This window comes from Lycium barbarum, chromosome 5 (genome assembly GCF_019175385.1).
Source record: "Lycium barbarum isolate Lr01 chromosome 5, ASM1917538v2, whole genome shotgun sequence".
Classification (NCBI taxonomy): domain Eukaryota; kingdom Viridiplantae; phylum Streptophyta; class Magnoliopsida; order Solanales; family Solanaceae; genus Lycium; species Lycium barbarum.
Window position 1 is genome coordinate 7,163,200 of NC_083341.1, and position 25,014 is coordinate 7,188,213.

At 35.3% G+C, this 25,014-nt stretch overlaps 1 protein-coding gene and 1 long non-coding RNA gene across 4 annotated transcripts; one reads left to right on the forward strand and one right to left on the reverse strand.

Annotated features, from left to right (window-relative positions):
- Positions 1-7,457: 7,457 nt before the first annotated feature.
- LOC132640296 (uncharacterized) lies at positions 7,458-12,052 on the reverse strand. The gene is made up of 3 exons (XR_009582198.1): positions 11,848-12,052; positions 10,261-10,329; positions 7,458-8,026 (listed from the first exon to the last, which is right to left on the reverse strand). It is a non-coding gene; the product is annotated as an uncharacterized LOC132640296 (long non-coding RNA).
- Positions 12,053-12,524: 472 nt separating this feature from the next.
- On the forward strand, positions 12,525-24,300 carry LOC132640297 (DNA-directed RNA polymerases II and IV subunit 5A-like). Of its 3 annotated transcripts, XM_060356819.1 has the most exons (4): positions 12,525-13,206; positions 13,557-13,733; positions 22,987-23,052; positions 23,989-24,300. In XM_060356819.1, the coding sequence occupies exons 1-3, from the start codon at positions 13,060-13,062 to the stop codon at positions 23,023-23,025; spliced, it is 363 nt and encodes a 120-aa protein (XP_060212802.1). In that variant the 5' UTR covers positions 12,525-13,059; the 3' UTR covers positions 23,026-23,052; positions 23,989-24,300. The 3 variants fall into 3 exon arrangements, with proteins under 3 accessions (XP_060212802.1, XP_060212803.1, XP_060212801.1); XM_060356820.1 differs by lacking the exon at positions 22,987-23,052 and having other exon boundaries at positions 23,989-24,298; XM_060356818.1 differs by lacking the exons at positions 22,987-23,052; positions 23,989-24,300 and adding an exon at positions 14,837-15,150.
- Positions 24,301-25,014: the final 714 nt, after the last annotated feature.

Here is a 25,014-nt window from a genome sequence, read left to right on the forward strand (position 1 = left end):
CCAGAGAACGTGTTTTCTTTTTAAGTTCTAAAAAAATTATTACCATTTTAGAATAATTTTAGAAAACGCGTATGCTTCGATATTCTTTTAAAATTAAAAGAAGTAAAAAGCGTAAAATCTAGTAGTGCTTTATCAAAGAATCTCGCATGTTATGATTAAATACTAATACAATGAAAACATGATATTATTATTACTTAATCATAGCTAATTAGTACTATATTTTTTTCCTCAATGTTATAATTTAATCATAATATTATAATTGGGGTGTGTTCTTGCTTTTTTATCATTTGAGGTGAGTTTTGGGATTTTATCATTTGGGTGTGTTCTTGTTTTTTCTATTTTTCTCCATAGAAAAAGATGAAGCTAGAGTTTGATGATGATGATAGGCGGGTCGGGCGGGGCGGGTCAACAAAAAAAGTGGGTAATTTTTTTTTGAAATTGGGGTAATTTGAGAGGATTTGGGGATTTCCATCCAAATAGGGGCATAAGTGTAAAGCTTGAAGACACTAGGGGTATTTTTATTAACTTTTACTAATGGAGGGTATATTTAACTAATAAAACAAAATAGAGGGGTATATTTGACTCTTTTCCCTTTAAAATATGTTTTTTTTTTTTGACAAGTGCTTTTCAAAAAAATATTTTTAGTGAGAAGCAGTTTGTGTTTGACCCAATCAATATAAAAAGCACTTTTGTACAGTAATGTGTGTTTGGCCAAGATTTTCAAAAGGTACTTTTAAATGTCAAATTACGAATAAGGACATGAATAAATATACTTAATAATAATAGTATTAGTAAGTTGATAAATACGTTAAATATTTATTATGAAAGACTATGATTAAACTTTCATTTTTTTATTTAAGTAAATTATGAGAATAAAATTTAAATTTACTTAACTCATTCAACATAATTAAATATATCAAATGTCAGTCAACAAATATATGGAAAAGAATCATCCCAAAAACCACATAATATTACTAAGTTTAACTAAGTAGGGTTATTGTGGTATATAACTTCTTTTACTAAGGGTATGCCAAGACAAAAATTAAAAATTGCTTCGGCTTCTGCTTTTGAGGAAAGCTATTTTTTTTTTAGCTTTTGAAAAACTGTTTCTGCGACTTCCCAAAAATACTTATTTTTCTCTAAAAGCTTAGCCAACAACTCATGTTTTTTAAAATAAACACTTATTAAAAAAAATAAGTATTTTTGGGAGAAAATAAGTTTGGCCAAACAGGCTATAAGTCTTTAACATTGACTTGGACAGCAAAGGCATCAGTGCATAAACGTGTCTTAAGTAGTGATTGATTAAAATTCACATATTGAAATTTGACTTTTGATGAAAAATAAAAACAAATATGGAAACGTGATAATGAACAAATTATCAAATTACCAAGTTTTAAAAATGTTACCTTAATAAGCTCATTTTTATCATAAACTATCTTTAGGTATACCAAGTACCAACTTTACTAATTTGCTCTTCTATTAAAGAGAAAATATCCACCACGTTGCCACAATATATGGAAAGAAAATAATATCCTAAAACATGTTTTAAATCACATAAACCAAATCTGACCTAGTACTCAGAATCAAATGTACTAAACAATATCCAAACTATTAAAAGAACATCAATAGTGAAAGCAAAAACAAATTAATTATACAACGATGACTTCTACTTCTTTTTTATTCTCATTCGATTTTTGTAACTTAATATAATGATATAGTGGATAGTAAAGTCATTAATGCAGAAACGTGTCTTAAGCAGTAATTAATTAAATTTCACACATTAAATTTTGACCTTTGATAAATATGGAAACATGATAATGAAAATTTATCAAATTACCAAGTTTTAAAAATGTTACTCTAATAAACTCATTGTTATCATAAACCATCTTTCTTTAGATATACCAATTTACTAATTTGCTCTTCTATTAAAGGAAAAATCTTCACCACATTGCTACCATATATGGAAAGAAAATCATATCCTAAAATATGTTTAAATCAATGTACCAAACATTAGAATATCCAAACTATAAAAAGGACATCACTAGTGAAAAGCAAAAACAAATTAATTATACAACAATGGCTTCTACTTCTTTTTTTATTCCCATTCTTGTTGTGTCTTTAATTTTGTCTCAATTCTCATTTTCTTTTGCTGATGACCCTACACCAAGTGTTCACCTCATTAACAATTTGCCTCCTGAACATAAACCAGATGATAATGTGACAATTACATGTAAAATACAAACAGGACTCCCTTTGCTTAGTGTAACTCTTGTACTAAACCAAGAATTTCCATTTGATGCTGGTATTACTAATGATATATATGTATGTTTGGCTAGATGGGGTGATTTTGGGGCCTACTTTAATGCATACGATCCACTTAAAGATGACAAAGGCAAACCTATTGTCTATTGGTCCATTAGATTGCAGGGTTTCTATAAGAGTTGGGATAAAGTTACTTGGACGGGCGTTACGGGATGGAACAACTAGTAAGTGAAGGCGAAATTTTGATTTCTTTTTTAAAGTGATAAGAAAGATTTGATAAGAGATAAGAATCAGTTCATGTTTGAATAAAGGGGACGAGCGATCTAAATTGACCTAGCTCGTGTTTGAATTAAGGGAACGAGTGATTTGAATCGTCCTCTTCCTCAAAGATTTTTTTTTTTGTTTTGTTTTTGGCTAAGATCTTTATGTTGTTATTTTTATTCTCTTTAATTCGCATTATGTTGGTTATGTATGATTCATAATTTCTTCTTTCACATGGAGCATTAGTACTTTTGTTCTCTTTTTGTTATTGTCTTAATTCATGATTACCGGTCACACTATTAGATTGAATAACTTAAACAAAAATGTATTAACCCTATTTGGATAGTAAAAGTTATCCTCATTCAGTTATACAAGATACAATGAATATATGACAAGTATCTTTAAATACATGTTACTGCTTAACAAAGTTAAATAACACATTTTTTTAACCTTATTTGATACTTGACCATAGTAAACTGTAAAACTGATGCAATTTGACGTAAACATGCGGTGTGGGTAAGTCTTTTTTCCTGTTATGAGGACCGGCAAGTAAAATGAAACCTAAACAAACTTGTTTGGTGCGAGTGTTTTAAGAGATTAATATATGTTCATAGTCCACAATTATAAATACTGGAGTATATATTTTTCATGAGACTTTTATCCAAGGTGACTAAAATATATGGCTCCTGATTGGAATTAGTATAAATACTTTAACCTAATTACACTACTCGAAAAGGTCCAAATTCGACAGACTCGGTGGGTTTAAATCGATTGGCTCTAACTATTATAGATTTTATCTGTTTTTCTAACATACGACGAAAAAAAAAAGACAGAAAAACTGAACGATTCGGTCAATAGCAAAAACATGTAAATGAACATTAATGTACGCTTAATGAAAATGGAGGTGAATATCGCCATCTAGTAAAATATCAAAATTTCTTGAGTTCAAATCTAAAATTTCGGAAAAGATTTTGATGCCATTAATGGATTAGATGCTAAATCGAAATCAACCTCACAGAATTTCCATGTTTCATTTTCCAACGAGCTTATCATCTTTTATACTAACAGAAAAAAGAATGTAGAGAGACGAAATATCCAACATACTCTCCAAGAATACCGTATGGTGATGACGTATTGTAATGATAAATGATCAACTAACTTGAATACGTATTGGAGTGAAAATTGAAAGAAAAAAAAGAAGAAGAATAGTTTACACATTCGAATTGGTAAAACTTTTTGATGAAAAAGAAAAACAAAACATGAAAATCTGCTAATAAAACTTCATCAACCTACCAAAATTATTTATAGATGTTTCAGATCTTTTTTTAAATTCTTTTCCTAGAAACCCCACAATTATTCCAAATTACGTTCGTCCGTTTTGACAGTAGGTTTAGCTCAAATAAATTATCTTAAAATAATGGTCACTTTAAAAATTCAAGACTAAAGTTAGCAATTGTTTCCAACTATCATTAAAGAAATAGTTTTTTTTTAAAATACGATTCAATTCTCAAAAAGCAAGTAATAAATATGGATTACTTAGAAAATTATACATATCTTATATATATATATATATATATATATTAATAAGCGTGAAAAGAACACAAACGACGGTTAAAATGGGACCCTAAATTAGTAAACTACATAAATATTGAAGGGAAAAATATATAAGTATAGTGCTACAGTTAAAAGGAATTATCTCCTAGAATATGACCCTAAATTAGTAAACTACATAAATACGAATCTCAACTTGCAATTGCATGTTGACCAAACTTTAGAATTCAAAATTATAAAAAGGATAAACAATATTGAAGGCAAAATATATACTCCTAGAGTCCTAGTATATTAGAGTGTATCATCCGTTTTGAATTCAAATTGTAGTCCATTTTGAATTTTATTGTTTTAGCTTATCCATTATAACAAAAGAATTACTCTTCCTTTAGAATATGTATTAGATAAGGATTTCAAAATTTTATATTTATCTTCAATATGTACAGAATCTATATAAACAAGAATAAGTATAGCATAAGAATAATCTGCTCTTATTTTCCCAAACTCTTTCTCATTCTTAACAAACATTATTGGAGCAATGGCTTTGATCAATATTACAAACTCTTTCTTGATTTTCATTTTTGTTGTGTTTTTTACATTCTCACTTTCTTTTGCAGACACCATACTACCAACTATTCATCTTATTAATAAAATGGATAATGGGACAGAACCAGTGTACGTATATTAGTTGCAAAGTAAATGGATATATTGGTGCTGATTTAACTCTTAAATCAGGCCAAGATTTTTCAATCAAAGTTATTATGAAGAGTCCATATGGTTGTGCTGCCATTTGGGGTTTGAAATATGCTGCAATTGATGGATTTGAACCAAAAAAAAGACAAATGTCATCCTATTATCTATTAGAGGGTGACAAAAGATGGATTTTATTTAAGTTGGAATAATATTGATTTTAAGTTGATTGAAGAGTGGGAATCTGAATAGTTTGATTCCACTTTGTTATTTCTTGCAATATTGTTATTTTATGTTGCTTTAATTCACATGGTTGGAATTTTATGAAAGTCTAGCCTTGTTAATTTTGTTGCATACGTGTACTTCTCTCTAATTGTTGCTCAATTTGGCTCTGACATTTGTTATGGTAGAGGGATAAGGTCTGTGTGCATTATATCCTCTCCAGATTCCATCTCGTGAGATTAAACTGAGTATGTTGTTATATATTTAAAATGAAAGATAATGATAAGGGTTGTCATGGACCGAAATACAAATAGACACCAGCAAAGGTAAGTCCAAACCGCAATCCTGAGTAAATTTCATAAATGATTACTAAACTATCGTTGTCCCCACTAGAATCACATCACTTTTTTTTTTCTTACATAAAAATCACAATATTAATGTAACAAAAAAGTCACAATGGCCAAACATATAACCTTCTGATGCACTGACACACTTTTTTTTTTTTGTTGGTTTAAATTTTCATATCAGCACATCTCATATTTTAACCTATTTCTTAATCTAATGAAGACCCGAACCTATGTTTTAGTTGATCGCCTTGCCTAGCTAAAGTGCAAATATATGTTATCCATTTTTTTATTCAAATAAAGATTTCTGATTTGAGAACAGACTCAAATCTTCTTCTGAATAGCAAATCATTTTTTATTTTATTTTTGTTAATTTGAGAAATGGGAATGTGTTACTGCGTTACTGGATGATATCCGCTTTGGCTTTAAGAATAGTTTAGTGGATGAATGCTGTCTTTTTTTTGTCCCCGGGTATAATCAGGGCCGTTTCAACAACATTGGTGGTCTAAAGCCAAACTTCAAACAACGGTTCTAATTTTTTTTAAAGGAAAGATCGTTATATATATTTTTATTTAACGTCTACTTTTCTAACTTTTTCAAATGCGAAGTCATTAATTACTGTTTTATGATGGATTTGTTGTAACAATTCCTTTTCAATTGATAATATATCTAATTCATTCAGTCACTCTTGAGACATTACTGATCTTAAATAATATTTTATCAATTTTAATTTTGAAAAACTTCCTTCGGTTGAGGCAACAGTTTATATACAAAAATACATCTAAGGAAAAAAAATGGAGCCCAGACGATTGCTTTATTGTCATTATAATCAAGCCAACCCCGAGCATAATTGAAAAGTGTTAATGTAACAATGGGTAACTCCGAATTGGTCAGAATATGAGGTAACATGTGAATGTCGAAAACAGTTCTTTAAATAATTAAATGTAGTAATTTGTGTATTTTTTCTGGAAAATAACCAAGTATTGGGTCCCATTTGGACGTAAAGACCTTGTTCCTAAAAATATAAAAATTTGGTGGAATGGCCAGTTTTTGATTTTGCTATGAATTTTTAGTCACCATTTCAAATGTAGTAGTAGCAAAATATCCACACTTTAATGAGAAAATAAAATTAGGATAAAAGTAATCATACTTAAAACACGGAAGAACTAATAAAAGTTTAAGTCTAATGATCATTCTTTGATTTTGAAACTTCACTAAATTTTTGAAGCTCATGAATTGTTCCTTAATTTTAAATTTATAAAGGTCTTAAAGTCATGAATCCTTTCTTAATTTTGAAATTCTAGCAAATTTTTTGGACCACAAAATTTTTTCCCTGGTTTTAAACTCTCTAAAGCTTTCCTTGAGTTGCACTTGTTAATCCTTCGAACTCTCAGTAACATTTGATGGAGTTTGTTCCTTATTTTAGCTGGGACTATTTTTTACCAAAACTTTTCCGTATCAAGCGCGTGGGTAAAAGTTAATACTTCTTAATTTTTAAAATAGTGGCTAATATTTGATTGCGAGTATCAATAGTGGCTATTTTTACATATTTCGTCTTAAAAAACAGGGGCAACTTGCACGATTGTTCTTTTTCCGAGAGTGGTCTTTAATTTTTGCCCCTCAAATTATTGGTCTTTAATTTTTGGCCTTCGCCTAAAATACCCCGAGGTTCTGCGTTCGATTCCCGACTCAATAAAAAAAATCAGGGTTCATTGCAAAATTAGGCTTATTCGGGACTTCTAGAATTCCAACAAGTAAAAAAAGATGCCTTTAAGGCAAAAATTTGAAGCAAATTCTGCTTTATAAGTCAAACTTTTTGCGAAGCCTTGCCTTACGGTCTTTTTTTCACTGAGTGGGGATTCGAACCCAGAATCCACTACTTTTTAAGCGAGGGATAAAAATTAAAGACCAGCGCCTTTGAAGGAATCCGTGCACAAAACAAAGGACATTTTACATAAATGACTAAAGTTTAGGGGTTTAAAATTGGGCATAGCTAAGTTTTTTCACTGTATTCATTTTTTTTTCCGCTGTATTCATGAATACAACGAAATTTTTTTCCACTGTATTCATGAAATGACTATCTGTATTCATAAACGGGCTCGATGTATTCATGAATACAACGAGTAAAACTGAATACATAAAAACATAGATACACCAAAAATTAACAAATACACCCTAAAAATATGAATACAATCTAAAAAGTTAACAAAAAAAGCTCAAAAAAAGTGAATACAATCGTCGTATTCGTGAATACAACAACACCAACCACTAGTTCTGGTTAGATCTGCTGGAAATTAACAAATACACCCTAAAAATATGAATACAATCTAAATAATTAACAAAAAAAAAGCTCAAAAAAGTGAATACAATCGCTGTATCGTGAATACAACAACACCAACCACTAGTTTCCGCCAAATCTGCTGACGGTTTCTGGCTAGATCTGCCGGAAACTTCATAACAACAACAGCAGCACTTATGGAGGCATTTCCGGCCAGATCTGGCTATTTCCGGCGTGTTTGTGGCGGAAAAGAGAGAGAGAGAGACGGTGACGGGAAAGAGAAAGTCGTCGCCGCCATCAACAAAGACAGCAGGAGAGAGAGACGATGGCAGAGTCGACGGTGGCTTACAACTCTGAGAGACGGCACCGCGGTGGTGTGTTGTTGTTGGTTGGTGGTCGGAGCTCCGGAGGCGGTCAGTCCCTGAGAGAAGAAGCAGTCGACCCCCAAATTTATAAATAATAATAATAAAATATTCTACTTTAAATATATATATATATATATATATATAACTATTAATTGTATTTAACATATTACTCTTAACTATATGATGTAATTTATCTAAACTATATCTATTAAATATAAATATATACTAGTGTTAGTTATGCCATGTAGATTTCACAAAAAATAATGAAAAAGCAGACTTTTTTTTTTTGCACAGATTGCCCTTCTTTTGGGGTGGTCTTTAAATTTTGCCCCTTATATTTGTGTTCTTTAAGTTTTGCCCTTCACTTGGATACCTGAGGTTCTGAGTTCGAACTCCCGCTCAAGCATAAAATAAAAAAAGAATTTTGCAAGGCAGGGCTGGGGGGAGTGTATGCTGGATCCGGCATACAATCCTTAAGGAAAAATTAAAGTTATGCCGGAGGGAGCAGACTTTGCCTTGAGACATATATATATATATATATATATATATATATATATATTATTTTTTTACTTTTCAAGGCAAACTTTTAATTATGCCTTAAGGAAAAGTTCCGCCTTATGGGGCATATAACTAAAAGTATGCCCCATAAGGCGGAACTTTTCCTTAAGGCATAACTAAAAGTTCCGCCTTATGAGGCATACTTTTGGTTATGCCTTAATTAAAAGTCTACCCCATAAGGCATAGTTCCTTAAGGAAAAGTTTTGCCCCATAAGGCATAACTAAATTATGCCTTGAGGAAAAGTTATGCCCCCTCCGACATAACTTTAGTTTTTCCTTAAGGACTTTATGTCGGATCCGGCATATACTCCCTCCAGCTCTGCCTTGCGAAATTATTTTTTTATTTTATGCCTGAGCGGGGGTTCGAACCCAGAACCTCAGGTATCCAAGCTAAGGGCAAAACTTAAAGACCACAAATATGAGGGGCAAAATTTAAAGACCGCAAATATGAGGGGCAAAATTTAAAGACCACCCCAAAAGAAGGGCAATTCTGCGAATTGCCCCAAAGCAGATGAACCCTGTAGAGGCCCATTTGAAAGTCAGGGCCTTAGCCCAAATATAAGTTCAACTGCTTTCTGCCTTTGAATTCGTTAACTCTGTCAAATATAACTTCAGTTTTTTTCTGTAAAAGTAAAACAAACGTCTCAACGTCTTTTTTTTCCTACGTAATAGAATTGTATCTACCTCTTCTCCTTACTTTTGCTCTAATGTTTAATCATAAACACAATGTTTACTGAATTTTCATAGTTATGTAGTTGTTTGGTAGCTGGTTGTAGTTATGCAACTATTAGTATTATAAGGATTAGTTACGAGGAAATTTATATATTATTTTATATAGACATTAGTTATTCACGTATTAGTTATTCATGTTTTAGATTTTTCATCTTTTATCATGCATAAAATAATGCATAGATTCCCATATAAGTTCTACATGTATCAGTTATGAGGGTTTTTAAATTGCAAACCAAACACCGTATTAATTTTTACATAAATAACCTACCTCCTAACCAGCTACCAAACCTGGTATTACTTATGCAAGATTTAATACCTGTATAACTCAACTCCAAACCAGCTACCAAACAACCCCTTATATCATTGTTACTTGTGATTTTTTCTGGTTGAATGGTAGCATCATTGTTAATTGTGATTGTGCGAGTAATTATGTTGTTATTTGCTTTCCATGTGGTAATACGGTGGATTGTAATTATAAATTGTGTCAAAATATATACCCCTACATATTTAGTAAGTAATTACTTTTGTGTCAAAGTTGTTGATTGTTAGAAGTTGAATTGTATATTTATATTTTTTGCCTTAGCTGCAATTCTTTTCTTTAACTAAATTTAGTTGAAAATCAGAGATTAAATTGTTTGCTTGTCGAATAGGAGGATGGAGTTGAGTTTGATGATCAATATTGTAATTGTAAAATTACCAAAGAAATCTGTCGTTTAGGCTTAAATACAGTTTGGCGTTTGTCATCTGTGTAAGCTTGGGTGGACAACTTAACCTGTGTTTGTGTTGGTGGAAGATACCAGATACTTGGTGAAGGTAAAGAAAAAAAGAGATGTTTATCCTCACACTCAAGTACCCGTTAAAGTTAGCAAAGATTCGATATACTGTGTTAGTTTGCTTTAAAAAATCCTCTCAAATCTTTAGCCTCACGCTCAAGTACCTGATGAAGTTAACAAAGATTTAAACTATGTTTAATTGTCCTAGCCTCGATGGAAAGAGTTACCTGGGACCTGGTGTTGGTGGGAGGTGGCGGATATCTCGTGAAATTAGTCGAGGTGCACGCAAGCTGGCCCTAGAACCACGGTTATTAAAAAAAAAAACTATGTTTAGATTGCTTTTAAAAAATCCTTTTTATCTTAAAACAAGACTAATAAGGCTTTCACTAAGTTGAAGATGAAAGAGAGCAGGTAACACAAAAGGGAAAAATCATCTTCCACCAAAAAAAAAAAAAAAAGGATGAATATGATAAAGTAGATAATGACAGATTATTCAGAAGATGATGGCAACTATAGAGATGAAAAATGTGAAATCATCTGGATTTTTTAAATTAGTAGCATTCTCAATGTGCTTTGTGCTTCTTTGTACTTGATGATGAATTCACTTGCTCAGATTATGCATCAAGTACGGTCGCTCACGAATTTAGACTCTTTTATTTTCCTATTGTATAATACATAGGTTTATGTAGGACGTAAGAATCTATGCATCCGAAATTAGTGTGTTGATTTAGGTTAGCCCCTATTCTCAATTTAAATGATGAAATTTTGTAATTTTTGGTAAACTTACTCATAATAAGGTTAAACTTCTGGGCAATTTAACAAGATATGTATCGAAGCTGATTTATACTCCATTTGATTCAACGGTCTCTCACGTATCTAAATCTTTTTAACTTTAATTAATAACTACATAATAACCACCCATGTATTAACAACTAGAAAAAACAGTACAAAAAAATGACCAAAAACAGTTCAAAAAAAAAAAAACAGCCCAAAAAAAAAAACAGTCCCAAAAAACAGTCCACGAAAACAGTCCCCAAAAACTGTCCAAAAAAACAGTCCAAAAAAAAAAAACACTCTGAAAAAACAGTCCAAAAAATGACCAAAAACATTCCCAAAAAATAACAAAAACAGTCCCAAAATTTGAACCAAAACAGCCCAAAAACTTTGCTAATTGACAACTTAAGCGCCCAAAAAGAATGACAACTTAAACTTTGCTAGTAAAATATACTTCTAATTTTTTCCATTGACTAGTTGCATTGTTGAAAACTTTGCTAATTGACAACTTAAGCGCCCAAAAAGAACGGAAAGAAGGGAGAGGAGCGACAGAGTCTTGCAGACCTAGAAGTTTTAAGTTGCAGGCACTCAACTACCTTTAATCTATAATTACTTTGTAAGATTCAGTGCTTAAACAATATATTTGTATGTCATTGCTAGCTTCCAAACAAAAAAATATAATATTGGGCGGAAAACAATACATGCTTAAGTACCCAGTAGCCTCAATAATGTTAGCACTTCATAATGGAAAGAAAAAATAAATAAAGAGCACATAAATAAAGAACCAAAATAAATAAATAGCACATAAATAAAGAATCAAAATAGTCCCAAAAAAAGGGACCAAAACAGCCCAAAAAATAACATTCAATTTCAATTCAAAATCCAAAAAAAAATAACATAATATAAACCCTAAAACAAATATTGAACACTAAATAAAGTTATCAAATCTACTAAATATAGAAGGTAATGTAGCTAATAACATGAGATTGTTATGCATTGGTAAGTGTTCATGACATTGGAAAAAAAAAAAAAAAACGTACCTGAAAATAATGGGCTGCGCCGCCTACGGTGGACTGGCGGTGGTCGGAAGGCGGTGGGTTGAGGGTCTGGGCTGGTGGGGCGGTGGGCTGGTGGTGTGGGTAGAGAGGAGAGGGAGAGAGGTGGTGTGTGTGGGTAGAGAGAGGAGAGGGAGAGAGGAAAGAGAGAGAGAGAGAAAAACCTTCAATTGAAAAGTAAAGACCAGCAGATGTGGTATAAACATTTTTTTATTTTTAAATTAAACGTTTCCCATTTATTATTCATACAAAATTTAATTTCGACCACACGTGGTCGAAATTATATTTTCATTTTAAAAAATCGACCCCGTGTGGTCGAAATCCTACTGAAAATAAAATAAAAATTAAATTCTTGATTTTTTGACCGCGCGTGGTCGATTTTTTTCGACCAAAAATGTGGTCGAATTTTTTTAGTCGAAAACGCCCTTTTTTTTTTAGTAGTGGTTGTGAATACAAACTCTTGGACCGTCATGTAACACATGTCCTTTTTAAATGCTAGTTTTACATCCTTACATTTGGATATAAGTTTCCATATCTAGAACATATTTTAACTATTGTTTACCTGTCATTCTTGTGCAAATCGATAGAATGATACAATTGTTACTGAGCAGGAAAAGATAAGATAGGAAAATAATACATCCCTTTATGGGAAGGTAGGATATTTTTATCCCTTTCCTATGGGACTGTACTATTACAATTTGATCTGGAGACCACAAAAACATTACTTTCAATTTTCTATGACGAAAATCAGAATCTCTCAACGTTGGATATGAATTTGGTGTTTCAGAAAAGCAATTTGTGGTATCACATATGCTATATAATTTAACAACTTAAGCGCCATCACCATTGAACTTGTGTTTCTTTTGCATTAGTGTTTTTATTTGCCAAGAAAACTATTCAGAAAGACAATTTTTTTGCTTCTTCAGAATAGTTTCCATGCCTAATATAACTCATCTACCTGTCTTGTCCATCCATCATGTACTTATATTTTAAAAAATGGGAAAAGGTCCTTGTTACAAAAATGATACATTGAACTTCTTGTCTGATGTGTTTAGTGCTCAGAGTATTAGCTCTAACTAGGAGTTCTACCATATTCTTTACAATAATAACGTTTTTTTGAATTTTTGAGTTTAGCAGGGCAAAGATGACTCTATCAGAAGAGAGTTCTCGAGACTTTTCAGAGTTCGTAAGACACTGATGGAAATGTTGGCCGATAGGGGCTACCTTGTTGGAGAGTTTGAGATAAACATGTCAAAACATCAGTTCCTTCAGAAGTACGGCGAGAACATGAAGAGAGAAGACCTTGTAATTCAGAAAGCCAAGCGCAACAACAGTTCTGAACAGGTTCATTCTTTCAATTTTCTCTCTTGCCTAATTGTTGTTAAGGTGACTGGCAGTTTATTTGCAGTGTTCTATTGTCTTAACGATTTTAATCTTTCTTTGAATCGATGAACTTTTCGGGGTTTGTTTTACTTTTCCAGCAACAGATCTGTTTTTTTTTTTTCCCCTGAGGTTTTATGTGTTAAGTTATTCCTTTTCTACTAGTATGTCAGTCCACTCTGTGTTAAGTTATTCCTTTTCTTGTACTCCACTTGGAATTATTTGCTCAAAACATTTTAAAGTTGATTCCAAAATGCTTAGGGAAATTATTTGCTACCTATGTCTCAGCCATTTCTTTGGTTTATTGATTCAAGATATATGTGTTCTTTCCGGAGGAGGCAAAGGTCGGTGTTAAGACAATAAGACCTTATGCAGAGCGCATGAAAACAGATGTCTTACAAGCAATTCTAGTTGTACAACAAAATTTGACTCCCAGAGCTCGCGATTTAATAAATGAAGTATCTACAAAGTTCCACTTAGAGTTTTTCCAGGTGAGTACTATACTATTTCTACTAATAGTTTGTCATTACTACTTGAATGAAGGATTGAAATTGTTATGAAATAGCTGAGGAGCTTAGTTAACTCCTAGTTTGTGATTATTTTGTTTTTAGTATCCTTGTAAGCCGATTCTACCTTGTAAGATAGGGGTAAGGTCTGCGTACCCTCTACCCTTCCCAGACTCTCTAAGATACCCTTCTTCCTAATTATCAGATTGCTATCCGGAGTTTCATCAGATCGAAATCTATGTCAAAACTAGAGTATTTTGACTAGTTCTTAGTAGAATTCGTCTAATCACTTGCAAGATAATGCTTAGAACCAATGGATCAAATATGGGGTAACTTTTCAAAAGTTAGGAGGGAGATATTGGTGTATATACTACCGAACTTGGAAGCTAAAAACAGTGGATTTTTTTCAATTATCAAGAAAAATTACTTCTTCATGTTAGTCTGGATTTCACCAGAACTTGAATCTGATTAGGATAGGACCTTTTCATTTGATGGCATTTTCAAGCTTCAGAAGGAATATAAGTGCAAAGACTAAATTTCAAGTTTAAGAAATCTAATTCCTACAATACAGGAAAGTGCTGAGAGATTCAGGCATGCAATGCCTAGCCCCCTTAAGTGCTGAAATGATAATAGCTTTAAGAGCCCTTTTTCAAGTAGATGAGGCAATAAAATAGCTTATGTACCATTGTGGATTATACCACTAGACAACCAATACTTAACTAAATAAGCCACAAAACAATGGCTTAAGATCATGGTGCATTATACGAACAAATCGACATACATGTTCAGACTGACTTCACATATATATTTCTAAAAAATCTGTTCAGGCTGATCTGCTTCTGCATATCATCCAAGGTGGGTTGAGTTTTGACCGAGAGTGATTCTACTGCCCTTTTGACCTATGTTGCTCGAATCCTTCAAAAATGCATTACTCTTAGAGGATCAGATGATCAACAAAGCTTTTGTCTAATTGTTTAATTTGTTCATATCATTTTGATTGGCTCTATGCTATTTAGATAGGTGTGGTTGATTACTATGTTCAGTTTTCTATCTAATCGAGTGCCTAATATTTTCCTCTGTTTAAACAGCTTCCTCGAATTTTGATCACTGATCCAGTTGCTAGATATTATGGTCTAAAACGTGGCCAAGTCGTGAAAATTATCAGACCAAGTGAGACTGCAGGCCGTTATGTGATTTTAACGATATGTGGTTTGGGCTAGTTTTGATGTTTTCACCAGTTTAGATGTAAACAGTAACCAGAAAAGTTAAGTCATGCATTTTTTTTTTGTTATTTTTCTTGATTAGGAAAGACCATTTATGTGGAAATTTGATTGCCGTAGTGTAATGACTACAACCAAAGGCGAATCCAGTGACCTTGAGAAAACAAAGATAACCTTTGACCGTGCTCCACTCAGCCCATTATGATCATGTGTTCACTTAGTTAATATTAGATATATTTTTAGAATTATACACATAATATATCGAGATTAATCGAGTGACCATGTGTTCACGTGACCCAAAATTTACACACAAATTCGCCCCTGACTACAAGCAAGGGTGCTTTTATAAATACATAGATCAATCTATCTCAGCTATAGATCAATCTCAGCTCTTTGAATCTTTAAGATCAGTTCATAGTATTCTTTAATTTCAAGATGGAGACTTTCCAGAATACAAATGCAAAAATGATTCGTAGGCGTTTGGCCATAAAAATCAATTTTTTTTTACTTTATCTAAAATTTTGAAGTTGAAGTTGAAGTTGAAGATGGAGTTGTCAAAGGATAAAATTGTATAGAATTGAAATGAGCCAAATTTCTTGTGTGTTAGTTTTGCTCACTGTACATCTATTTATAGCTATACAAGGGAATAGGGGTGTACAAAGTAAACCGAAAAATCGCACCAAATCGATAAACCGAGTCAAACCGAGAAAAAAACCCGACTAGTGGTTTGGTTTGACTTGGTTTGGTGTTGGAAAAAAAACCCGATCATAATTGGTTTGGTTTGGTTTTAGCTAAAAAAAGTCAAACCTAACCAAACCAACCCGATATTACATGTATTCAATTTTTAAAATATTTTATACATAAAAATATTTATTTGTAAAGTAATTTATAAATATTTCTTAAATTTTTTCGTAATTTTTTATCTATTATCATATTATTCAAGCTTGAACTTAGAATTTTGAATGTCAATAAGTTTTATATCCTATGGATGTTAGTAACTCAAATAAAGTTCAAACCAAAATCAACTCAACACTAATCCTAACAAAAGAAATTCAATTTACCACTAGAAATGACAATAATGTTGGATATCTATTCTTTAGTTTTGCATAATTGATTTAGAGAGTAAAAATACATAACTTAAGTTTTTTTTTCTTTGTCATATAATTAATACTTATTTTAGCATGACTTACTATTTTCAAATTATGGTCATTTTCTTTTATGGCTTGTTAATTAGCAATATTTATTTTAACCGATTATATTAGCTTTTGTTGAATATTTTAATACAATGTCATCACTCTTCTCACATTTTGTGTTATTTTCTTAAGAAACACCTTAATTATATAATTGTATCTTAGTAGGGCTAAAGAAATATTTGAAGTAAAAGTTATATGTTTTGTATCAAGACTATTCCGAAAAAAAACTCGAAAAACCCGAGAAAATCCAACAACCCGAGAAAACCCGAGGTTGAAAAACCTGAATTTTATTGGTTTGGTTTGGTGTATAAATTTTAAAACCCGACGCAATTAGTTTGGTTTGGTGTTTAAAAAATCCGAACCAACTCGATCCATGTGTTGGGTCCATCCCATAATTTGAGGAAGGAAGCATCTCCCTCATTTTAAGGAAGAAAACATTTCCCTTGTTTTGAGGAAGAAAATATATTCCTTGTTTTAAGGAAGAAAACATCTTCCTTGTATTTGACAAATTGTCAAGTACTTGCTTGAGTCACAAATGACATCAATAGGTTCATTTCATCCCTATAAATAGGAAAGTCTTCTATCATTTGTAGCATCACCAAGAGCAAGAGAGAAAAACAGTAAGGAAACACTTGAGTGAGATATAGGTATTAAGTTTAGGATTGGTTTTTTGTAATAGTTGAGTGTGAGAGTTGCTCCTCCTATTGTAATTCTGTTCCGGTTATGAATAGAAGACTTTTCCAATCCTAACAAGTGGTATCAAGAGCTTGGTTAATCTTTCAGGCCAATCTTTTAAAGTTTCGTAAAATTTTCAGTCAAAAATTTTTTGTCCCAAAATTGTGCTCTGAGTATACCATTAGAAAGATCTCGTTCCGAGGATTCCGAATATATATTTTTCAGAATTTTTCGACCACCGGAAGGCCTCCAAAAGTCCAGTCAAAGTTTCTCTGTCCACCATCGCCGCCGCCGCCGCTCCGCCACCTTCCGGCCACCAGCTCGCCGGAGAAGACGACCGGAGAAACCCGATCCGACCAACCCGTTTGACCAGAACCAGATCTGGTCAAAGTCCAATTGCCACATCATCCTTTTGTTGACTCTTTCAACCAGCCAGTGGTTAAACCGGCCCGGTTCGGTTTGAATTAGTGCAGCCCGGTTCACTCTGTTTTTGTTCGATTTTCAGATTGGTCAGACCGGTTCCCTAAGTTTTTGACCATTCCGGATTCAACCGTGAGTCCCGTTTTTCCTGATTCTGCTTCCACAGTCCAGTACAAGCAGATTAGGTGCACTTTATCATGGAGAAATCATCATCGGATACCATGATTCCGCTAACATCCTCAAATTATAACATGTGGAAACCTCGTATGGAGGACTTGTTAAATTTGAAGGATTTAGCCGAGCCGTTCGAAAATAAAGGTGCCAAACTCGACAAGAAGGCAGACGAAAAATGGGCAAGAATGAATAGGAAAACGGTCGCACAAATTCGACAGTGGATTGACCATAGTGTATTCCATCATGTCGCGCAGGAAACGAGTGCTTACAAACTTTGGGAAAAGCTTGGGAGCATGTACCAAGCAAAAACGGCTCGAAATAAAACATTGTTGATGAGGCGATTGGTAAATCACAAGCTACGTAGCGGTACCTCTGTCACAGAACACACAAGTCAGTTCCAAGATCTCGTGAACCAGCTAAGTGCAGCCGAATGGGTTCTCAAAGATGAGCAAGCAATCTTGCTCCTAAGTTCTCTACCTGATAGCTGGGAGACTCTTGTCGTCACTCTCAGTAATTCCGCCCCCAATGGTAAGGTGACCATGCAGATGGTCACGGACGCCTTAATAAACGAGGAATCGCGAAGAAAAGAAGTCGGGGTAGATCAATCATATGCCCTTGTTTCTGAAAATAGTGGACGCAACGGAGGTAGAAGCGGAGGTAGAGGAAGAGGCCGAGGCAAAGGTAGAGGTCGAGGTCAAAGTAGAGGAAGATCTCAAGTTCGAAGGAGATCACGAGAGCGGGGAAAGTCCTTCGATACCAACACTTGGTTCGAGGGCTATTGTAACTATTGTGGCAACTATGGCCACAAGAAGGTGGAGTGTCGAAATCTTAAACGGGAGCAACCTCAAACTAACCAGAGTTCGAGCAAGGAAGATGGTGAGACCATGGTCACCGTGTCACCAGACATTGCACTTGTTACATGCGGAGAGGAAGCATGCCTACACGTGGGCACAAATCATATTGAGTGGGTGATTGATACTGCTGCATCATTCCATGCCACTCCACACCGGGATTTGTTCAGTACTTATAAATCTGGAGACCACAGCGTTGTGAAGATGGGCAACACCAGTTTCTCGAGCATTGTTGGCATTGGTGATGTGCACATAAAAACCAGCAATGCAAGCTCACTTGTGTTAAAAGAGGTTCGTCATGTTCCGGATCTGAGATTGAATCTGATCTCAGGAGTAGCTCTGGATCGACAGGGGTATGGAAATCTGTTCAAGGATGGTACGTGGAAGCTTTCCAAAGGCTCTATGGTTATTGCTAGAGGACATATTTGTGGTACTCTTTACAAAACCAATGTAAAGTTGTATCGACCGAGTCTCAATGCAGTTGAAGAAGAGACATCGCCAAACTTGTGGCATAGACGATTGGGCCACATGAGTCTGAAAGGATTGACGACTCTTGCAAAGAAAGAAGCCATCTCAATAGGTAAAGACGTAACTTTGGATCCCTGTGATCACTGTTTATTCGGGAAACAACATAGAGTTTCTTTCAGTTCCACCATAAAGAATCGTTCCGAGTTGCTGAGCCTTGTCCACTCTGACGTGTGCGGACCCATTGAAGAAGAATCTCTTGGTGGCAGCAAATACTTCGTGACATTCATCGACGACGCATCACAGAAGGTTTGGGCTTATTGTCTCAAATCGAAGGATCAAGTATTTGATCGTTCCAAGACATTCCATGCTATGGTACAAAGGGAGACTGGAAAGAAGCTGATATGCCTCCGATCCGACAATGGAGGCGAGTACACTTCCCGGGAGTTTTTGGCATATTGTGCTAAACATGGGATCAGACATGAGAAAACGGTGCCACGAACACCACAACATAACGGTGTAGCTGAAAGAATGAACCGTACTATTGCTGAGAAAGTTCGATGCATGCTCAGTATGGCTAAACTACCAAAGCCATTCTGGGGCGAAGCTGTTCTGACAGCTTGTTATCTTATAAACAGGTCACCTTCAGTCCCATTGAACTTTGAAGTTCCAGAAAATATATGGTCTGGGAAAGATATTTCATATTCTCACTTGAAAGTGTTCGGGTGCAAGGCATTTGTGCATATATCCAAGGAGTTGAGGCAGAAGCTTGATCTCAGATCAACTCCGTGTATCTTTATCGGCTATAGAGATCAAGAGTTCGGATACAGGCTGTGGGATCCCGAAATGAAGAAAGTGATTCGAAGTAGAGATGTCGTGTTCCATGAAAACCAGTTTCATGAGTGTGCTTCAACAGTCAACAAGCAACGAAGTTATCATGCTCCAGATGATGTCCCTGAATCACCACACATTCCTCTCAACAACGAGGAACTTCATGATAATGTCCATGATGAACAAGAAAACATTGATCCGGCAGATGTTGATGATGATCAAAACGAAGAAATTCTTGAGCAGGGGGAGCCTTCACCCCAAGACGCAGCTGGAAATAATCAAGTTCGACGTTCTGCACGAGGGTTAATCCCTCAAAGGTCATACTCGCCAACAGAATGGATCCTTCTTACCAGCGAGGGGGAGCCAGAGAGCTTTCAAGAAGCTCAATCTCATCGTGAAAAATCCAATTGGCGACAGGCCATGGAGGAAGAAATGAATTCTTTACAAAAGAATCAAACATATGAGTTGGTGAAACTTCCTCCGGGAAAGAAGGCCTTGAAGAACAAATGGGTTTTCAAGCTCAAGAAAGATGCTAGCGGAAATATCGTGAAGTACAAGGCAAGGCTCGTAATCAAAGGTTTCCAACAGAAGGAAGGAATCGACTTTGATGAGATTTTTTCGCCGGTTGTGAAGATGATGTCTATCCAAGTGGTTCTCGGATTGGTGGCAAGTATGGATCTTGAACTTGAGCAGATGGACGTGAAAACAACTTTTCTGCATGGTGATTTGGAGGAAGAAATATACATGGAGCAGCCCGATGGTTTTCGAATCCCAAAGAAAAAGCATCTCGTTTGCAAGTTAAGGAAGAGTCTCTACGGTCTCAAACAAGCCCCAAGGCAATGGTACAAAAAGTTCGACTCATTCATGCTGAAACATCAATACAAAAGAACAACTGCAGATCATTGTGTGTACTTGAAGAAGTTCCCCGATGGAAAATTTATCATCCTTCTGCTCTATGTGGATGATATGCTGATAGTAGGCCAGGATGCAACTATGATCAACAACTTGAAGAAATATTTGTCTAAGTTCTTTGATATGAAAGACTTAGGCCCTGCACAACATATCTTGGGCATGAAAATCATTCGTGATCGAAAGGCAAAGAAGTTGTTCTTGTCACAAGAGGAATACGTTGAACGCGTGATCAAAAGGTTCAACATGAAAAATACCAAGCCTGTTGGTACTCCACTAGCAAATCACTTCAAGTTGAGCAAGGAAAGTTGTCCTTCTTCCGAAGAAGAAAAGAAGAAGATGAAAGTAGTGCCCTACTCTTCAGCAGTTGGAAGTTTGATGTATGCAATGGTGTGCACAAGGCTAGACATTGCTCATGTTGTCGGTGTTGTGAGCAGATACTTATCAAATCCAGGAAGAAAACATTGGGAAGCTGTCAAGTGGATACTACGGTACCTGAAGGGTACATCCAGACTATGTTTGTGCTATGGGGGAGCTAAGCCGATTTTGGAAGGTTACACTGATACTGACATGGCAGGAGATTATGATAGCAGGAAATCAACTTCGAGTTATATATTCACATTTGCAGGGGGAGCTGTGTCATGGCAATCCAAGTTACAAAAGTGTGTAGCACTATCAACCACAGAAGCCGAATACATTGCCGCAGTTGAAGCTGGGAAGGAGCTTATGTGGCTGAAACGTTTCCTTCAAGAACTGGGTTTCCGACAAGAAGAATACACAGTTCATTGTGATAGTCAAAGCGCTATGGATCTCAGCAAAAACTCGAGGTACCACTCACGCACAAAACATATTGACGTTCGATATCACTGGCTCAGAGAAGCAGTCGAGCAACTTGAACTGAAGCTCTCCAAGATCAACACAAACGACAATCCTGCAGACATGCTGACCAAGGTGGTACCGAGAGACAAGTTCGAATTATGCAAAGAACTTGTCGGCATACACTCAAACTAAAAGTCAGTGTACCCTCCTTCAGGTGTATGGGACTGGAGGGGGAGATTTGTTGGGTCCATCCCATAATTTGAGGAAGAAAATGTTATGTCCCGTATTTTTATACATTGGGACAACCCGGATTAACTATGATAAGTTAGGGCCAAGACCATTCCGGGACTTGAAGTCGGGACTTTTGACCTTCGATTTTATTTTGAGACATAAGTTGTACATGAAATTGTTGGCATGAAAAAAAAAAAACTTAGGAAAAAAATTGGGACCAAAATTCATATAATTGGAAGTTGAAATCTTGCCAAAAAAAAAGCCTTGTGGCTGTGTGATTTGGAGTTGGTCCCACACATTGTTGTGGCCAATTTTAAATGGTCCAACACATGTGTGGGCCATGGACACTTGGAGAGTTAATGTGGGAACTTAAAAGATGACTCTTAAGTCATCTTCTCTCATTTCAACACTTAGAAAAAAATCAAGGAAATTGAAGAACACCAACACCACACCTCTCGGCCAAGAACAAGAAAAACCAAGTCCAATTTGAGCCACTCTAAAAATATTTCTTTGGTGTAAATCCACTAATTGGAGGTCCCTAAGCAGCGTGGAAGCGATGTTGGAGCGATCAAGCCATCCGTTTACGATATCGCAAACCCTAGCCTATTTGTGGAATTGAAAAAGAAAGGTAAGATTTGATCTTGTTTATGTGTTGTGAATGTTTTATGCCTATTGTAGTATGTTAATATGGGTGAAATTTGTGAAATATAGTAGGTTGGAAGTGAGTGGTGTGCATGGTGTGTTAGTCGTATGAGGTGTGTGTGTGTTGTGTGGTGTTGAGGTGATGAAGTGATCTTATGTAGCATGTTTAATTGTTGTAGTGTGTAGGATGGCTAAGAATCACTAATGTATGCATGTATGGTGATAGCCGAATGTGGGTCATACTATATGCCAAAGAACGCATTAATGTCGCTTAGTGTTTTAGTGGTTGTTGTGGTGACTTTTGTGTTGGAAATGAGAGTTTAATGTCGCAAGTTGATATGGTAAGTTTTACGGACTGATTTGGAGAATTATGTGCAATTAATGCAATTTTTATTTTTATGAGAATAGCATTGTTAGAATGTGGATTATTGGTGCAAATCATGATTCGAAAGTCGGAAGCGTGTATAGCGAGGTTCTCGGGTTTGGGACTGTTTTCGGGAAAATTGGAGCAATTGTTGGATTGTTGAAAATATTGTGTCAATTGTTTAAAATGTCCATTGAATATTATGAATGTTGTTGAATGTTGTAAAAGAGAGTTATTAATGCTATATTGCCTTTCGGATTGGTTATTGGGGTTGCTAGGTTGGTTATTGTTGTTGTTGTTGTTGATTTGGCCGAGTTAAATTCTCGGGGTTGGCCTATTTACAGGGGAAATGCTGCCCAAATTTCTGTAGAATTGAGTGTTAGTTTGAAATAAATCGCCTAAGTGCCTATGTCTAATGTGTGATATTCGTTGACGTAATTGTAGACCTTGGGGAGCCCGAGGCGTAAGTTGGGATTAGCTTGAGTTGGGCTAGCTTGGAGTGCGTACGAGGTATGTAAAGCTCACACCTTCCTTCTTTTGGCTTGCCTTAGTTATAAATAGGCTATGTCACGAGCCTCGAGGAAATTCTAAATTCGCAATCCGAGCACGTTATGACTCCTATATATATATATATTTCTTGGCATTTGTATGTTTGATTTGATGAAATATGAACTCTTATGTCTTCGAAATAATTGATTTCCAAATATTGCATAAAAAGTTTTGTGTTAAAGAATTCCGTAACTATGGACGCCGTATCTTTCACATAAAGGTTCGGATTGCTCCGATATTTTCGTAGGAGTTTGCATGGCGTATGATGAGTATTTTCTCCATAGGCGGGCCCGGCTCGGGTCGATACCCGTCCGTGGGTCGCGCGACTTTCCTTTATGTAATTCGGAAGACTTTTGAAAGAATTTAGTATCACTATTATTTTGATTCTCAAGTATGGCCATTTTACTTATATTTGAGTCCATGATAATGATTTTATGCATATGGTTATTCACGACTCTGCTCGTGCGTTCTGTTATATCTTTCGCCGAGTCCCGGGCCGGTTCTGTTGTCGTGGGCACTTTGATATACTCCGGTGTTATGCTGTGTTTATGGTTCACCGAGCCACTCGCTAGAGGGTCGGGTTCCACTTATATTTGGCGTTATGCTGTGTATGGTGTTATGCTGTGTTATAATGTGTGACGGGGAGACGGAGATTTGAAACCTTCTGGTGTTATGCTGTGTTATGGCGCCATTGACGGGAGGGCGACCATATTTTCTGTGCCCTATGCATGACTTATATTTCGAAAGTAACATTTTGATATTTTGGGCTTGTACTTATTTTCTGTACTTCTATTTCGTTTATGCCTCAGATTTGTTTTCTGTATCTTCTGCTTTGCATACTCAGTACATATTTCGTACTGACCCCCTTTCTTCGGGGGCTGCGTTTCATGCCCGCAGGTATAGACGCACAGTTTGGTGATCCACCAGTTTAGAACACCCTCTTCTGCTGTTTGGAGTGCTCCTATCATTCCGGAGCCTGCATTTTGGTATATATTCGTTCTTTGCATATGTATATATTTGTTCAGGGGTACGGCGGGGCCCTGTCCCGCCATATGATTCAGTTGGTCTGTTTAGAGGTCTGTAGACGTATGTGGGTTGTGTCTACTTCTGTACAGGTGTGTTTGTATGATCCTATTCGCCATGGCAGCCTTGTCGGCATGCAATTGTATATGTTTTGGGGCCGTTGCGCCATTTGATAGCCTTGTCGGCTTCTGATATATATATATATATATATATATATATATATATATATGGTTGTGTTTGAAATGTGTTTGAGACAGTTTGAGATAATTTGAGGCAGCGTGTGATATTTGTGCCCGTATACGCTATCTGTATGTGATTCGGATTGGATGAGCGGGTTCGGGTGCCCAGTTCGGGCACTAGTCACGGCCTACGGGGTTGGGTCGTGACAGGAAACATCTCCCTCATTTTAAGGAAGAAAACATTTCCCTTGTTTTGAGGAAGAAAACATAGTCCTTGTTTTAAGGAAGAAAACATCTTACTTGTATTTGACAAATTGTCAAAGCTTGCTTGAGTCACAAATGACATCAATAGGTTCATGTCATCCCTATAAATAGGGAAGTCTTCTATCATTTGTAGCATCACCAAGAGCAAGAGAGAAAAACAGTAAGGAAAACACTTGAGTGAGATATAGGTATTAAGTTTAGGATTGATTTGTGGTAATAGTTGAGTGTGAGAGTTGCTCCCCTATTATAATTCTGTTCCGATTATGAATAGAAGACTTTTCCAATCCTAACACCATGTACACCCCCATAAGGGAATATGATGAATGATGACTATGTACAAGTGTCATCTAGCTAATTAGCTACCATGAACTAACTTTTATTTACAATGAATAAAAATTCATCTATGTAAATATAAAATGACTAAGTAAATAAAAATAGGAAACTTCTAGGCAATTTC

Coding starts and splice junctions, on each gene's coding strand:
- LOC132640297 (XM_060356818.1), top strand. CDS start 13,060: ATGGAAATGTTGGCCGATAGGGGCTACCTTGTTGGAGAGTTTGAGATA. Junction 13,207..13,556: donor GCAACAACAGTTCTGAACAG/GTTCATTCTTTC, acceptor TATTGATTCAAG/ATATATGTGTTCTTTCCGGA. Junction 13,734..14,836: donor TCCACTTAGAGTTTTTCCAG/GTGAGTACTATA, acceptor CTGTTTAAACAG/CTTCCTCGAATTTTGATCAC.